This window comes from Choloepus didactylus, chromosome 2 (genome assembly GCF_015220235.1).
Source record: "Choloepus didactylus isolate mChoDid1 chromosome 2, mChoDid1.pri, whole genome shotgun sequence".
NCBI classification, from domain to species: domain Eukaryota; kingdom Metazoa; phylum Chordata; class Mammalia; order Pilosa; family Megalonychidae; genus Choloepus; species Choloepus didactylus.
Genome location: NC_051308.1, coordinates 28357288 through 28375039, shown reverse-complemented (window position 1 = coordinate 28375039; position 17752 = coordinate 28357288). Strand labels below are relative to the sequence as shown.

General features: G+C 42.2%; 1 protein-coding gene across 7 annotated transcripts in view; it reads left to right on the top strand.

Moving 5' to 3' along the window:
• The window catches only part of AKT3 (AKT serine/threonine kinase 3), a 413894-nt gene that overhangs the window by 386819 nt on the left and 9323 nt on the right, over nt 1–17752 (top strand). For all 7 annotated transcript variants that reach the window (XM_037822276.1, XM_037822269.1, XM_037822307.1 and 4 more), the window contains one exon: nt 9870–9972. In XM_037822276.1, coding sequence (XP_037678204.1) covers nt 9870–9972 — 103 coding nt within the window. The remainder of the gene's footprint in view (nt 1–9869; nt 9973–17752) is intronic.

The window sequence follows — 17752 nt, the reverse complement described above, 5'->3', positions numbered from 1 at the left end:
TGAACTCCTCAGGCAATGAACTGGCAACTTTGATGAACTCTTCAGAAAATGCTTTGCTGGTCAGCGGAAGAAGTGAAGGTCCTCTGTCTGTCTCATTTAAAAGTCTTCAACTGATTGGGTTAAATCCAGCTAATTGCATTCTCTCATTGCAGAAAACACGCCCTTCATTGATGTAATCAGTCACAACTGCAGCCAATTGACTGATGATTTAATAAACCAGCCACAAATGTCCTTGCAGTAATGGTTAGGCCAGTGCTTGCTTGACCAGACACCTGGGTACCATCACCTGGCCAAGTTGACACATGAACCTAACCATCACACCACCTTTTATAATAAAACTGGCTTATAAATAGGAATTATCTATGCCTCATTTGACTTTTGCTCATGTTCATGAGCATTTCTAATCAGAAATAGTGATTAGTTGTTCCCACACTACTAATGCAGGACAGTGCCTATGACATTAGGTGAAAGAGAGATAAAAAGCAGATTATTTTACCAGGGTCTCAGTTAAATCCTGAGGTGAGATTTGTAATCCACACAATTTGCCATACAAACTACCATAGAGGCAAAGTCTTTTTACAACTTTCCTCTGCCTTCCAAAAAGGCCCCTTGGGTTTTATTAATGAGAGCCTGCGGGTAGCTGAGCTTGTGCCTCGACTTACCAGGCCTGGGCCAGGGGACTTGATATCACCCCCTGGGGAGGGTAGTAGGTACGGGCGTGAGTGCCCTCTGCAGCCCCCCCGAGCCTGAGGAGCGAGGTCAAGGCAGCTCCCTTTTCCTCACCCAAAATGCCACTGGCAGGGGAGGCTTGCCGGAGGAAACCGCCTTTCTCCCAACTGCCCTTTCCCCACTTCCTTATCTTACCCACATACTCCCTTGTGCCAAGGCCACTCCTGCCACCGCCAGTGCGCATGCACCGTGGCCAAAACAACCCCCGCCCGTTGCAACGGCTCCTGAATCCTCTCAGAACCAATCCTAGCCCCTCTTCCTTCAGTATTGCCATTTTAGGCTACTTCACCTCCTTTCCAGCCCTGCCCCTCTTACCAACCTATATAACCTGTAATCACCCCTGAATAAATCTCTTTGGCGCATACCCCTACTGGATGAAGAGTGTTTTTGTCCTTATCGCCGCCCTCCTTGCACGCCTCTCGCCGAGGACCTTGGCCACGTCCTCCGCCTCGCCCTCGCCTCCGGGAAAGAGCCCCCGCCGCCGGTACCCTTTAAGCAGCCCCGAGAGCTGAGGGCTCGGCTACCGGCCGCCACTCCCCCTAGAAGCAGTAACCCCGACCGCAACTGGTGCCCCGTGTGAGGAACGTCTCCACACGACAGTTTGGCAGGTCACCCGCTCGCCCGGACGCCCCTCCAGCTTCCCATTTCCTCGCCTGCAAGGTAAGGGCCGCCTCTCCCTCGCCGCTTCCGGAGCCGTGTGAGGTTCCTTGCTCCGAAGCCGCTCCTCCCTTCCCCCACGCTCTCTTCCTCCAGTAGGAACTCCTCCCTTCCCCCACGCTCTCTTCGTCCTCTTGTATGCGCACTTCTATGACCCCCGTTCCTCCTAACACTCTCCCTCTTCCCCTCCATTACTTTGCTGTAGTTCTTTGTATCTTTATTTCCTCATTTGGCACCGTGTGCCTCTTTGCAACCGCCCCCCCTGACTGCTCTCGTTGCCAAAGGGCACTGCTTTCTGCTCTCGCCGTCTCCTTCGGCCTTGCAGCCACAGTTTATCTCATTCTCTCTGCTCAGTAAACTACTACTCCTTCTCCTCCCCGCCAGCCGGCCGGCCCGGCTCGGGAACAACTCCCCCTCCTCTCCCCTCAGCTATGGGTAATCGTATATCTACATGTCAGGCACCTCAAGTTCGTGCTCTAGCGGGTCTCCTAGACACGCATCGTTGTAAAGTGTCTGTCCGGCAGCTGCAGATATACTGGGATCTCCTGCTGCCCTTTAACCCATGGCTCACCACTTGCCATCTTTGGGACCCTGTTACTTATGATCGTCTGAACATGAGAGCAAGCGTTTCCCTCCCGGCTTGCTCCCCACCTTGATAACCATCCGCTCCTGCCTTCAAGGCTCCCTCCCCCCTGATCGAGGCCCCGTTAAATCCAAGGAGGCACTATCAACCCAGCCAACAGATTCTGATAGCGATACTAATTCAAATCATGACTCGGACACGGAGTCCTTAGTCGAGCAGATTAACAACGCGCTCGAGGTGACTCCCAAAAAGCAAAATAACACTGCGCCACGCCAAGATGGCGAACTTCCTCCTTCTTCTTCCATCGAGGGGAGGAAATGCTCCGGCGATGACATCAGCCCTAAGCTGGGCCAGAAACCGCATACGCTTTACCCCGCCCTTCCACAGGGCGGAGCTAGTCCACCATCTTATGCCTTGGGCCCCACCCTTTCACAGGGCGGGGCTGATCCACCATCTTGTGTCTTAGCCACGCCCACCGCGCCGCCATCTTGCGACGCTTGGGGCCTCCCACTCCCGCCTCTCCCTCCGGCGAGCTCCCCTTCGGAGCCGCTACCGGCAGCTGCCGCCGCTCCTTCCACCCTGCCGACTAACAACCCCTGGCTGCCTTCTGCACCTCAAGGCAACCCTTGGGGCAACGCTCCCCCTACCCCCACTCCCGCGCCAAGTCCTCTGCAAGCGTGTCCTCCTTTCTCTCGTGCTTTTCGCTGCTTTCCTCTTAACCTTGCCCCCACCCCACAGAGGCCGCTTGACTGGTATCCCATTGACTTAGATACTATCAAGCAGCTTCGCAGGGCCGTCAAGGAGGACGGGTTAGGTAGCCCATATGCTTCCCAAATACTACAGGATCTCGCCATGAACTATTGCATCCCCCAAGACTGGGCCTCGCTTGCCCGTTCAATTTTTAACCCCGGTCAGTTTGTTGACTGGCGTGCTCACTTCCAGGCAGAAGCAGCTAAGCAAAGTGAGCAAGATGCAGCCATTGGAGTCTATCATCCCCCCGAAGCCTATTTGGGCACTGGAACGTTTCTAAGTGCATCTGCTTATATTAATGTCCCTGCCACCTTCTGGACTGTCCTCAGAGGCATCGCCTTACGCGCGTTTGCCAATTGCTCTGCCTGTCGGCCTAATAAATTTACCAAGCTCTTCCAGGAACCGAGTAAGCCTTTCGCCACCTTTGTCTCCAGAGTCGAAGAAACCTGCGCTCAAAAGGTAAGTGATCCCCAGGCCCAATATTACATGTGCCCATCCTCAAATCCTGAAAAATCGTACTGTAATTCCCCCAACGAGTACTACTGTGCATACTGGGGGTGTGAAACATTAGCCACTGGCTGGAAACCTTCTGTCCCTGACAAATTTCTAAACCTCGCAGTAATCCCGTATACTTGCCAAAATTCAGGCTATCACTATCTCAACAGGTACCTTTGCCCTAAAAGATTAATGCTCACCATACAAAACCCTGCCGATACGTCTTGGCTCCTAGGTAAAACTTGGGGCTTCCGAATTTGGCTATCGGGGTTCGATCGGGGAACCCTTATAATCATAAGAAAGGAGGCTTTAAACCAACCAAAAAAAGATACTGTTATAAAAAAGCCCTTTAACATTGGTCCCAATAAAGTCATTAACCCCCTTTTTCCACAGCTCTCCAGCCGCACCTTAGTTCCAACTAAACGTACTTCAACTACATCTCAAACCCCACCACCCCAGCTTCCTCTGCCCCCTTCTCGCTATTCCTCTCCCCTCCTCAGCCTCATCCAAGCCGCCTTTGCCTCAGTGAACTCCTCCAACCCCAATTTTACCTCCTCCTGCTGGCTCTGCCTCTCCACCTCTTCCTCACTGTACGAGCCCGTTGCCTCCAACCTCTCCTTTTCAGAAAGCACAGAAGACAGCCCCTCGGAATGCAGTTGGAATACCTCTGCCGTCCCCCTGACCTTTCATTCAGTCTCCTATACGGGAAAGTGCGTCCGCCCTCGCTCCAGTAACTCTCCCGACCTCACTGCCTGTGCCAGCTACTCATCTCCCAGTAGCTCGGCAAAATTTCTCATTCCTCATAACTCCTCCCAATGGCTCTGCTCCTCTACAGGACTTACCCCCTGTCTCAGCACAAATATCATCAGCGAATATAAAGAAACTTGCCTCCTAATTGTCCTTATCCCTAGAGTCTTATACCACAGCGAAGAAGACTTCTTCCTCCGTCTGGAAAGAACTGCAGCTCCAGCCCCACTGCAAAAGCGAAAGCCCATCACCGTCCTCACAATTGCCTCCCTCCTAGGTCTTGCCGGCGCTGGCACCGGAATCGCTGCACTAGCCAGTCAAAGCTCCGCCCTAACTCACCTCAGGGCGGCTGTTGACGAGGACATTCGCCACCTACAAAACGCTATTTACCATCTAAAAAATTCTGTCAATTCCCTCTCTGAAGTCGTGCTCCAAAACCGCCGAGGTCTTGACCTTCTCCTCCTCAAAGAAGGAGGCCTCTGCGCCGCCCTAGGAGAAGAGTGCTGTGTTTATGCCAATTCCACAGGTCTTGTCGAGGACAGCCTGAAAAGGGTCCGAGAGGGACTGGAAAAGCGTAAAAGAGATCGTGAAGCCACCAGTTATCGGTCCAGTTTTTTCACTCCCATCCTCCCATACATCCTTCCTTTTCTTGGCCCCCTATTAATAATTATTCTAGCTCTCATCTTAGGACCCTGCATCATACGCAAAATTGTCCAGCTTGTAAGAAAACAAACGGATGCCATTTTTTCCTCGTTCGTGCAAATCCAGTATCAGCGACTCGCCACCTCTGACACCCCCCACTCCAAGATGACAGCCAGCCCTCCGCGACCTCAACGCCACCGGTCAACCCGCCGACCGCGAGGCCCTTCCCAATCACCTGAACATCGCTCTCACCTCGAGTTCCAGCTTCTCTGAACCCCTGAACTTTAAACCCCTGAACTTTAAACCCCTGAACTTTAAACCCCTCACCTTCGCCCAGCCCGCTGCAGCGAAGCCCTTGTCGAGCGCCCGGGCACCACACCAACACTGAGCTCCAGCCTCGCTGAGCCACCGTCAACCCCTTTTTCCCTTCCCTGACCTCCCCCTTCCCTCACCCTTAGCGGGCCTCTCCGGTAAAGCCTCTTCCTCTAATTAGAAAAGAAAGGGGAATTGCGGGTAGCTGAGCTTGTGCCTCGACTTACCAGGCCTGGGCCAGGGGACTTGATATCACCCCCTGGGGAGGGTAGTAGGTACGGGCGTGAGTGCCCTCTGCAGCCCCCCCGAGCCTGAGGAGCGAGGTCAAGGCAGCTCCCTTTTCCTCACCCAAAATGCCACTGGCAGGGGAGGCTTGCCAGAGGAAACCGCCTTTCTCCCAACTGCCCTTTCCCCACTTCCTTATCTTACCCACATACTCCCTTGTGCCAAGGCCACTCCTGCCACCGCCAGTGCGCATGCACCGTGGCCAAAACAACCCCCGCCCGTTGCAACGGCTCCTGAATCCTCTCAGAACCAATCCTAGCCCCTCTTCCTTCAGTATTGCCATTTTAGGCTACTTCACCTCCTTTCCAGCCCTGCCCCTCTTACCAACCTATATAACCTGTAATCACCCCTGAATAAATCTCTTTGGCGCATACCCCTACTGGATGAAGAGTGTTTTTGTCCTTATCGCCACCCTCCTTGCACGCCTCTCGCCGAGGACCTTGGCCACGTCCTCCGCCTCGCCCTCGCCTCCGGGAAAGAGCCCCCGCCGCCGGTACCCTTTAAGCAGCCCCGAGAGCTGAGGGCTCGGCTACCGGCCGCCACTCCCCCTAGAAGCAGTAACCCCGACCGCAAGAGCCCTTTTACTTTTATAAGCAACTCCTTTCTAAGAATAACTGAGACCTTCCAATAATGTCATGTACCTGTGAATGTTCGTGAATAGTATCACTTGTCCACAGACCTTCAGGCAATAGAATGAGTGCTTGCAAAGTTCTCTTTAAACAGGAAAATTTATCAAGGAAAGGAAAACATAAGTTCAAATGTCTGGGATTACTTTTAAAGCAGTCCACACCACCCATATCATGTGTTAAAAATCCCTTGTAAATTACAGCCAGGAAAGCAGACATATTAATTAAATATTTACTGTTCATTATAGGTAATGTGTACATTTTGAGGCATCCAGTATTTTTGAACTTTAGTAATATATTAGTGTTGTATATACCTTTGGCCCTTGGTTCATTTCTTTATAGGTTCAACATTATGAAGAGTTACTGTTGTGTGGTTTTGCAAAAATGAAATATAGTTGAGTTTTCAGTCTTAAGAAAGATTGTTACTGTAAAGCTTAGCAGCTAATGTGATTAAATGGATTTCATAAGTCCCTTAGTTTTGTTAGAAATATATCTTCTTTCTGTATTCCTGCTTTTCTAGTACATATGCAAGTGTATATTCACAAAGCATAAAACCAATTTTGTCAGGAGAAATAGAGCTTAAATAAATGAGAATGCCCACTTAAGCTTAGCTACTCTCTGATGTTCTTTCAGAGAGGTGGAAATTATAGCACCAGAGTATTGTCTGTGGCAAATCTAGACATTGAGCCATTTGTACTGCTATATCTCTGTTGATGGTATTTTCATCCATGTATACCAACACAGGGTGTTGGAGTTTACGGCAATTATAAGGTACCATAATCACTGTCTGTGGCAGCTTTCACTGCAAGTTTAAAGCCCTGCTCTCCATTTCCAGAACTTCTAGAACTAAAAATAGAAGAAACTATGTAGAGATCTGGTGGTTAAGGGATTTGTTACCGTGGAAGGTCAGGGTACACTGCCCTTCAAAGAGTACCCTGTTGGTATACCACGCTGTCATTCCGGATACCAAAAGAAGTGAATGTGTTTTATGATAACAAGTTTAAGAAAATTTTTTTCTCTCTTTTTTCTTTGTTTACACAGGAAAGAAACACTTAAAATTTACTTTTAGTAAGAGGGCAAATGGTAGAGTGATTTGGTAACATTTAAAACTTGCTGTGAAAATTCATGGCAACTTTATTTGTAATAGCTCCAAACTGGAAGCAACCTAAATGTCCATCAGCATGTGAATGAATAAACAAACTGTGGTACATTTGTTCAGTGGAATATCACTCAAAAATAAAATAAATGAATTATTGATACACACAGTGACATGGATGAATGTCAAAACAATCATGCTGAATGAAATAAGTAGACCAAAAAAAAAAAAGTGCATATTATACAATTCTATTCATATAATATTCTAGAAAATACAAACTCATATTGTGATACAAAGCATTCAATCATTGCCTGTGGCAGGGGGGATGGGAGGAGTAGAGGAATTTCACAGGAGCACAGGGAAAATTTGGGAGTGATAGTTTCATAGATATTTACATAGGGCAAAAGTTACCAATTTGTACACTCAATATGTACAGTTTATTGTATGTCAATTCTACCTCAGTAACACTGTTTTACAAAAAAAAAAACAAAATCCTTCCCCTCATGGAACTTAAGATTTTATTGAGGAGGGGGATGTTGTATAAAGGTGATGGCAATAAACAAACGTGCCATAACTCTGCCATAGAAGCAAAGTCTTTTTACTGCTTTCCCCTGCCTTCCAAAAAGGCCCCTTGGGTTTTATTAGTGAGAGCCCTTTTACTTTTATAAGCAACTGCTCTCTAAGGATAACTGAGGCCTTCCAATAATGTAAAAGAAGGAGAGAGTGTTAGATGTTGAAAAGCCTTTTGACGAAAAACAAAGCAGTGTAAAGATAGGAAGTAGTGGGGAGGGTAACTGTTTATTTAAGAGGTCAAGTAAATACTTTGTAACAGCATGACATCTGAACAGAGACTAGTTTAAGTTCCCCTGTAATCTTTTGAAAACTGATTTAAGGTATGTTTCCATTTTTTAACGTTAAAGGTAACCATTCTCTTTCTCATTGTCTAAAAGAACAGCATAACTGATGATTATTGTAGTTTTGTGTTTGTATATATATATATATGTTTTTTTTTTCATAAAATTTGCCATTTTTACAGCATCCCCTAAACTGAAGGCAGATTTAAATTTTTAACATCAGAAAGAAGCAGATGGTAGGGGTGGGGCAGAGGTAAGCAAATCTACTCCAAATGCCCAATAATAGAAGTCCATTTCTGCTAAAATCATTTCTAGTGGTTAATTTTTCATTGGAAGGATAATCTGTTTTGTGAACATCAAAGAATGATGAGTCAGAAGGAATATCACAATCAGAATCTCAGTGTCTCAATTTCCTGCCAAGTAGGGGCAATTACCCCTCTGGTTTCTAAAAAGAAAACCAAAAATATTCCAGTATGTGTCACCTTTGGTGTTTTTGTGTGCATGAATATGGTGCTGGTGAAGAGAATGCACTGGTTTCTGAATGGAAGAGAGAAGATTTTCATCAGTAGAATGAACTGCTTGCTTAAGTGAAGTCATCCTAACAGAACAGCTAGAGAGAGATATTCTGGCACAATAGCAGGTTTCTTTTAAAACTGGCAGAACTTGTTCCAGGTGGGGGGATTAAAGGTTACTGAGAAAGGAGCCACATTGTACTTTAGTACTTATTACCAGCAGATAAGTGGAACCTGAATTTGGTTCCATCCCCCAGAAGAGTGCTTGCTAATTTTGGACATTTTAGAATGTTTCTGTATTGAGGATGAAGAGTAAGAGTGATAAAAAGAAAAGCCATGAATAGTGTTTTGTAAGATGTGCCATAAACTGAAATGTGGTCCCTTATTGTAAAAACGTGCTTTTAATTCTGCTTATCCCACAATTTTTAAAAACTCAGTCTGTTTAAAGTATAAAGATTTTTGCCTTATTATTTAACATAAATTTAGTGACAGTAAGAGTGGGGAAATGCATTGATCTAAAGGCAATTGTGCATTTTTTTATTTTATTGTGGTAATATGTGTAAAATAAAATTTGTCATCTTAACCATCTTTAAGTGTACATTCAGTGGTATTAATTACGTTTGCAATATTGTGCTACATCACCACCATCTATTACCAAAACTGTTTCATCACCCCAAACAGAAACTTTATACCCATTAAGAATTAACTACCCTTCCCCTTCACCTCTCAACCTCTGTTAATCTGTAATCTAGTTTCTGTCTCTATGAGTTTGCTTATTCTAGATAATTCATATATGCGGAATCATATAATAATTGCCCTTTTATGTCTAGCTTATTTCACTCAGCGTGATGTCCTCAAGGTTCATCCATGTTGTCGCATGTATCAGAACCTCAGTCCTTTTTACAGCTGGGTAATATTCCATTTTATGTATATACTATATTTTGTTTATCCATTCAATTGTCAGTGAACACTTGAGGATCTGATGAAAGCAAAGGAGAAAACATTTTTATATAATTCAGGGGCTGCCAAGAATCACTATTCCAAATCAGGAGCAGTCTGAATGTCCATCTCTCAAGTAAGCAGAGCAGTTTAGTTCTTTGTGAAGTACAAAGGCAACACTTTATCTGTGACATAAGAAATAGCTGTTACTCAAATTGTGTTTTTGATAAACAGTTCAGTCAAGCAATAGGAAGAAGGAGAAAAGCCAGTAAGTTTGTGCTTTCATTGCACTCAAAAGAGCCCATGTTTTGTTACAGTCATCTATATCCATGTGGTTTCGTATGTATGTATGTTATGAGAAAAAATATCAGGACAGATTTCTCAACATCCTCCCGCCCTATTCTTTGGTTCCCCTTTGTTCAGTTTCACATACACACTCAAATTTTATACAGAGCAACCAAGTACCCTCTGTTCTATGTTTAGATTGTTGGCTGGTAACTTATATACCACATCTACCTTAGGCAGTGCCTCAGCATTCTAGTCTTTTGCAGTATTCATTTAATTATTTGTTCTCTAATTTTATCCTAGGTATGAATTTTCCTGCATTGAAATCTGTTAACTGTACTCTCTTTCTTCCTATAGCTTTTACCTCCTTTTAAGCCTCAAGTAACATCTGAAACAGATACCAGATATTTTGATGAAGAGTTTACAGCTCAGACAATTACAATAACACCACCTGAAAAATGTAAGTAAGTCTAGAAGACAGCTGATAACTTTCAAATCTAAGTGAAGGGTATTGGTCATTTTTAAAATCATTTGATATTTTCAAAATCAAATTTCACGGTTACTTACTCTAGTCAATTTAAGGATGTAGAGTTTCCAGTATGGAAATATCAAAAGACAGGGCGCTGAGAAAAAAGCTTTTATGGGTAGGAAAAAGTATATAAGGGAGAATTGTCAACTAAGAATTATAAACTAACTTACAAACTAAGCCTTCTTTACTGTTTTCCAGTAGATTTTTGACATCAGCTAAAAGGATTCTTAAATAGAGACTGCCAGTTTTTCCCAGACTTTGATCACCCATATACCATCTTCATGATTTTTGCCATTTCTGGTCTCCTGTTTACTTAATATTTTCTAAATTCATTTTAAATTGAATACTTTTTTATTTACTTTTGTCTTACATAATAATATCTGTGAAATCATAATTCAATTTACTAGTAATTTGTTGGAGAATATTAAACTTTTCTTTAAAATCTTAATGCTGTAATCTTTGATACATATAAATTAAATTACATATATAGTAAAACTATATATTCATGCAACACTTAAAATCATTCCACATATACTGTTATGTGCCTCACACTTTGGGAAATAACCTAAATAAGTGGAGTCTTACAGGAAAAAAAAGGTTATCAGATATATTTTTAAAATATTCTCATATGCTGACAAGTGTCGGTTCTCAAAAGTTGTATATGTCATCTTTAGTTCAGGAATTGAGGATAAGATTGAGTTGTAGGGTGCTAGTTGGATGGCTAAAAGAATTCTTCAGATCACACATCTTTTGGCTTACAAATAACATCATGTTAGTTTTCTTTTCCTTTTTTTTTTTTCATTTCCTGATTTGTCTCTCCTCTCTTTCCCTTCATTTTCTTTTTTTTTTTTTAGAGAAGTTATAGGCTTACAGAAAAATCACTAAGAAAATACAGAATTCCCATATATCCTCCTTCACATCATTGTTTTCCCTATTATTAACACTTTGCATTAGTGTGATACCTTTGTTATAATTGATGCAACACTATTATTATAATTTTACTATTAACTATAGTCCATAGGATTCATTGTGTTGTACAGTCCTTTTTTTTTTTTTTTTAATTTTGTTCTAGTAACATATATACAACCTAAAATTTCCCCTTTTAACCAACACCATATGTACGGTTCAGTGATGTTAATTACATTCACAGTGTTGTGCTACTATCACCATTCTCCATTACTAAAACTTTCACCTCAAGAGAAATTCTGTACAGATTAAGCATTAACTCCCTGTTTCCTACCCCTTTCCCAGCCCCTGGTAACCTGCATTCTAGTTTCTGGCTCTATGAGTTTACTTATTCTGCTTATTTCATATCAGTGAGATGATACAATATTTGTCCTTATATTAATGGCTTATTTCATTCAACATGATGTCTTCAGAGTTATTCTGTGTCGTTGCATGTATCAGAACTTCAGTCCTTTTTAAAGCTGAATAATATTCCATTGGTGTAAATACCACATTTTGTTTAACCATTCATCTTTTGAAGGACACTTGGAATGTTCCCCCTTTTAGTAATTGTGAATAATGCTGCTAGGAACATTGGTGTACAAGAGTCTGTTCAAGTCCCAGCTTTCAAGTCTTTTGGGTATATACCAAGAGAGGCATAGCTGGGTCATATGGTAATTCTGTACTTAACTTTCTGAGGAACCACCACTGTCTTCCAAATCAGCTGCATCATTTTACATTCCCACCAATAATAAATAAGTTTTCCTACTTCTGTATATCCTCTCCTGTACTTGTTTTTTTCAGTTTTTTAGTAGTAGCCATTCTGGTGGGTGTGAAATGGTATTTCATTGTAGTTTTGATTTGCATTTTCCTCATGGCTAATGAGGTTGAGGATCTTTTCATGTGTTTATAGGGTATTTGTATATCTTCTTTAGAGAAAAGTCTATCTGTGTCTTTTGCTCACTCTTTAAATGGGTTGTTTGTCTTTTTGTTGTTGAGTTATAGGGTTTCTTTACACATTCTGGATATTAAACCCTTATTGGATATGTATTTTCTAAATATTTTCTCACATTCTCTAGGTTTCCTTTTTACTGTAATGATGAAGTCCTTTGAGGCACAAAAGTTTTTAATTTTGATTGAGGGCCCATTTGTCTATTTTTTCTTTTGTTACTCATGGTTTTGGTATAAAGTCTAAGAAGCCATCACCTAAATATAATTCCCTAATTTTTCTTCAGGGAGTTTTATAGTTTTGGTCTTATATTTAGGTCTTTAGTTCATTTTGCATTAATTTTTGTTTGTGGTATGGGGTAGATGTCCACCTTCATTCTTTTGCATATAGATATCCAGTTTTCCATGCACCATTTGTTGAAGACACCATTCCTTCTCCATTGAGTGGACTTGGCATTCTTGTCAAAAATCAATTGGCCATAGATGTGAAAGAATTTATTTTTAAACTATCAGTTTGATTCCATTGCTCTATATGTCTGCTCTATTTGCATTAGTTTGATACCTTTGTTATAATTGATGAAACACTATTATTATAATTTTACTATTAACTATAGTCCATAGGATTCATTGTGTTGTACAGTCCTGTTTTTTGTTTTTTTTTTTAATTTTGTTCTAGTAACATATATACAACCTAAAATTTCCCCTTTTAAAACAGTTAAAACAGTTTAAGAAACAATTAAGTCGAAGAGGTCTGGGGCAAAGGATTACCTGCTTTAAGTCATTTAATAGAGCAACCAGGAGGGGGAGATTTCATCAGGAGTAGAAGTTTACAGAATTCCTGTGAACAGGGGAATTCCTAAAGCCACAAGCAAGCACAAGCCCAAGATAAGATACAGGCTCAGGTAAGACAAAGAGGACCCTGTACTTCCCATTCACCTCCAAGCTGATCTTCTTGACAGGAGGGCTAAACTCATCAGCCAGAGCAGAGACAATTTGCAAAGACTATGAAAGGTGTCTTTTGCATTGGTTTGTTTATTTTGTTAGCTCCTGACACTCAAGGAAATCTTTGTCATATTACTAGCTGGATACAAACATAAGGGACAGTTCAGAGACTAATTCCCAGAGTTAATACTTTAAAATATTAAAATGAACATTGTACAACAAAAGACAAAGAAACAGGAAATGACAGCTCATCCAAAGGAACAAGAAAAAAATCCAGAAACCATTAATGTAGAAGAACAGACTTGGATATATTGGGGAAAGACATTAAAAAAAGAACCTCAATATGTTCAAAATAGTACACTATAAAAAGGTCAAATAAAATTGAAAGTAACCATTACCAGAAAAATTGAGAGACAAAAAAGATATAAGACTCACAAAGACAAAATAGAAAAATGGCAGAACAAAGTCCTGCATTATCAGTATTTACTTTAAATGTAAATGGATTGAAATCTCCAGTCAAAAGGCAGAGATAAGCAGAAATGGAAAGTCTGATCATCAGATTTGTATGGAAGGATAAGGGCCCCAAATAGCCAAAACCGTCTTGAAAAGGAAGAACAAAGTTGGAGGACTCATAGTTCCCAATTTTGAAACTTACACAAAGTTACAGTAATTAAGACAGCATGGCACTGACACAAGGACAGACATATAGAGAAGTCTGTTCTTCTACATTAATGGTTTCTGGATTTTTTTCTTGTTCCTTTGGATGAGCTGTCATTTCCTGTTTCTTTGTCTTTTGTTGTACAATGTTCATTTTAATATTTTAAAGTATTAACTCTGGGAATTAGTCTCTGAACTGTCCCTTATGTTTGTATCCAGCTAGTAATATGACAAAGATTTCCTTGAGTGTCAGGAGCTAACAAAATAAACAAACCAATGCAAAAGACACCTTTCATAGTCTTTGCAAATTGTCTCTGCTCTGGCTGATGAGTTTAGTCCTCCTGTCAAGAAGATCAGCTTGGAGGTGAATGGGAAGTACAGGGTCCTCTTTGTCTTACCTGAGCCTGTATCTTATCTTGGGCTTGTGCTTGCTTGTGGCTTTAGGAATTCCCCTGTTCACAGGAATTCTGTAAACTTCTACACCTGATGAAATCTCCCCCTCCTGGTTACTCTATTAAATGACTTAAAGCAGGTAATCCTTTGCCCCAGACCTCTTTGACTTAATTGTTTCTTAAACTGTTTTAACTGTCTGCCTGCTGTCTCTGCCTGCAGGCAAGTTCTGGGAGGGTGAGCTAGAGAGGAGTTTCCTGGTTAGTCTTTCAGGCTGCCACTCTGTAAATTGGCCTGTAGCAATGCTAGTTTGTTGTGGGGGTTACTCTCCTCCCTCCAGAGCAGGGCCAGGACCCACAGTGGGAGTGAAGGTTGGCTCCACGCCACAGAGGTGGCAGGGATGGAGGCGCCAGGAGGGTACAAACTTCTACCATTTTTTAAAGCTGTGTTTTCTTGATTTGGTCTTTGCCCAGTTACTGCAACCCTTTAACTATTTTCCAGAGTCCTCAGGAAGATGGCTTTGCTAGTTTTCCCTAGTTGTTCAAAGATTCTCTGGAGTGTCTTATGCTGTTCTCTTGGTTGGCAGGATCTCCTTCTTCCTTTTTAAAGCAGATTAGTTGATAGTACTGATACCCACTGATGTCCTCCGTGATAGGGAAGATGAGAGTGAAGTGTTCTTCCACTTCTGCATGCAGTCAACAGACCTTAGCATTGAGAGGGGGCACTTAGAATACCCTAAAGTGAAAAATATAATTGCATGTGCACATGTGTACTTTTCTGGAAAGTCTGTACCTTTCTTCAGATTTTCAAGAAGTTAAGAACCTCTGAACTTTCATTTTATAAATAAAGATTTTATATGTGAAGAAATTGAAACCCAGAGAGAAGTCAAGCTGCTGAAGGTCCCACAATAGGTGTGAGCCACAGCCAGGAGCAGGACTTATCAACTTGGCTGATACCCAGGTTAAGTTGTAGAATATCAAATGTTGATGTGCTGCTTATAGTATATTATCCATGGTAGGGCAATGAGTTTCCACTCTCTCCTAAGTGCCATTGGAAGAATCTTAGACTCTCTGACAGTCAGTTCTCAGTGTTAGAAAGCCTTTAGTGTTGTGGACAAGTATTTAAGGGCTTCTGAATAAAAACAGTGGGTGTTGGCCTTGGCATAGTGTCCTCCAACCCTAGCATCAACTATAGTGATATAACTGTCTGAAATGCTGAGCAGCACTAGTGAGTTGCTGGAATCAGGGCCATGGATAATTTCCTCTATATAGCATTTGCTAGACCCCATCACTTGGGTAAAATTTTAATTGTGATCAGACAACATCATTCCTTTACATATAACCCTCCAGTGGCTTCCATCACACTTTAAACCCAAACTTCTCAGTGATTTGCCCAGTTCTGTCTGATCTGGGTCCAGTCAACCTCCAACTTCATGCTGTTTCATCTTCCCCCATTGTCCCTGTGTTTCAGCCATACTCAGACATGCCACACTTCACCTTACCTTGGGACTTTTATATTTTCTATTTTCTCGGCCTCAAGTGTTCTTTTCCCAGATATTTGCATGAATGGCTCCTTCTTGTTTTTCAGATCTCAGTTTAAATGTCACTTCATCAGAGGACTTTCTCTGGCCTCCTAATTTAAAGAACAGTGCGGCCCCCCTCTGAGACTAGCTGTATTAGTTAGGGTTCTCTAGGGAAACAGAACCAACAAGAGATATCTGTAGATAAAAGATTTTATAAAAGTGTCTCACACAACTGTGGGTATGCACGAGTCCAAATTCTAGGGCAGGCAGTGAACTGGCAACGTCGATGAACTCTTCAGGAAATGCTTCACTGGTTAGCCAAAGAAGCAAAAGTCCTCTATCTGCCTTGCTTAAAAGTCTTCAACTGATTGGATTAAATCCAGCTGATTGAATTCTCTCATTGAGGAAGACATGCCCTTCATTGATGTAATCAGTCACAGCTGCAGCCAATTGACTGATGATTTAATAAACCAGCCTCCTTGCAGTAATGGTTAGGCCAGTGCTTGCTTGAGCAGACACCTGGACACCATCACCTGGCCAAGTTGACACGTGAACCTAACCATCACAGTACCCTTCCCCCTGAATTCTCTACATTGGCACTTTTACTTGATGTTTTTCTGGTTAATTTGTTTGTGTCTTTGTTTACGTTCTGTTTCTCTAAAGAACGAATGTCCTTAGCAGGAGGGATCTTAATTGTTGTATTCTCTGCTAGTCCCAGCTCCTAGCTAAGTGCCTGGCCAGATATTCAATAGATGTGTCTAAGGTGATGATAAACTAATTCAGTGAATGCCTGGAGTCTTCAGGGCAGGAGGACACCTTCCACTTTGCAGGTGGTGCCGTCAGTTTCCACAGGGGCATTGGGATAGTAAGGGCCTTACATGTCTGTCCAAGTCCTCAGCCTCTTTGAGACATTTTCCTCTCTTAAACAGAGCTTTTGGCATTTGTGGACTCCTTATAGGACAAATAAATAGGTCATTTTGGAAATCATAGAAGTTGGTTTACTCTGTAAATGCAGTGCCAGGAGTAGATATTTTACTTTAGCAAAATAAAAACAAATCCCCAATTTGGGAGACAGAGTGGTGAGGTTGACAAAGCCCTGGACTCAGACCTGGGAAATTTTGTGTCCTTGCTCTGCTACTCAGTTGCTGTGAGATGACGAGCAAGTCATTTTGCCCTCTGAGACTGAGTTTCCCCCACCTATAAATCTGGGAGGACAGGGCCGGATAATCTCTAGGAGTCCCAGATTTCCCCCTTTGAGCACCTGGGAGCCATATTTATAGGAAAGTCACGTAGAATTCTGCAAGTTTCAATTTGTAGTGTTCCTTTGTTTGGTGATGATATAAAGAGTGAAGATAGGCCCAATATAATATCTAGCTCAAAAGAGTGGGTGTGAGGGCAGTGAGGAGTGCGGTGGGGAAGAAAACAACAAAATATGATGTTAAGAAATGTAAGACTAAAAGGACCACTGCCAAACTGTTTAAAAATCCATTTTGATTACAAATAAATTAAAAGCTTATATATATATACATACATATATATATATATATATATATACATACATATATATATATATATATATATATATATATATACGTGTGTGTGTGTGTGTGTGTATCCTTAGCTAGTCAATTTTTATCATGATTGAATTAAATTTCAAGCTGTCAAGGACCACAGTCTCTTTATAATTCATCTTACCTGGCTTATCCCTAACTCCAAGCTTTCAGGCCATTGTCATGATGAGAATATGGCATTAATAGGCCTTTTATTGCTCAATTTTTAGAACTTGTAAAATGAGACTAAAACGTTAGAATATGTTTTAAGTTGTCCAGCTCAGTTTCTTGAATGTAATTCGAACCTAGTTCCTCAGCTTCCTTGATCAACAATATGAAAACCATCAGTAGAACCTTTTTCCTGCCATGTCACATTTTATCATTAACAGCAACTCTTTTTACATACACACACACACACACACACACACACAAAGAATATATGATTTTAGATGTTGGTAGCACTTTATAAGCCCAGCAATCTAGATGTCTATAAAGGCTAATCTATTTCTAGATTAGGACAGGGATGTTTAGGAAGCACACGCTGTGTAGTAATTTCCAGGTGTGGGCTTCAGACTTCACCTGCAATTGTAAGCCTGTGAAAATCGGGCATTTGTTGGCATCAGAAATGGGGTGTGGCTACTGCTTTGCCTCTGGGCCCCAGCGGTGCAGAGTGTGAGAGTCCAGCAATGTCATCTGTGTCTTACGGTGCATGTCACAGTCCAGGGGTGGGGAGGACATTATAGACTTGCTATCCTAA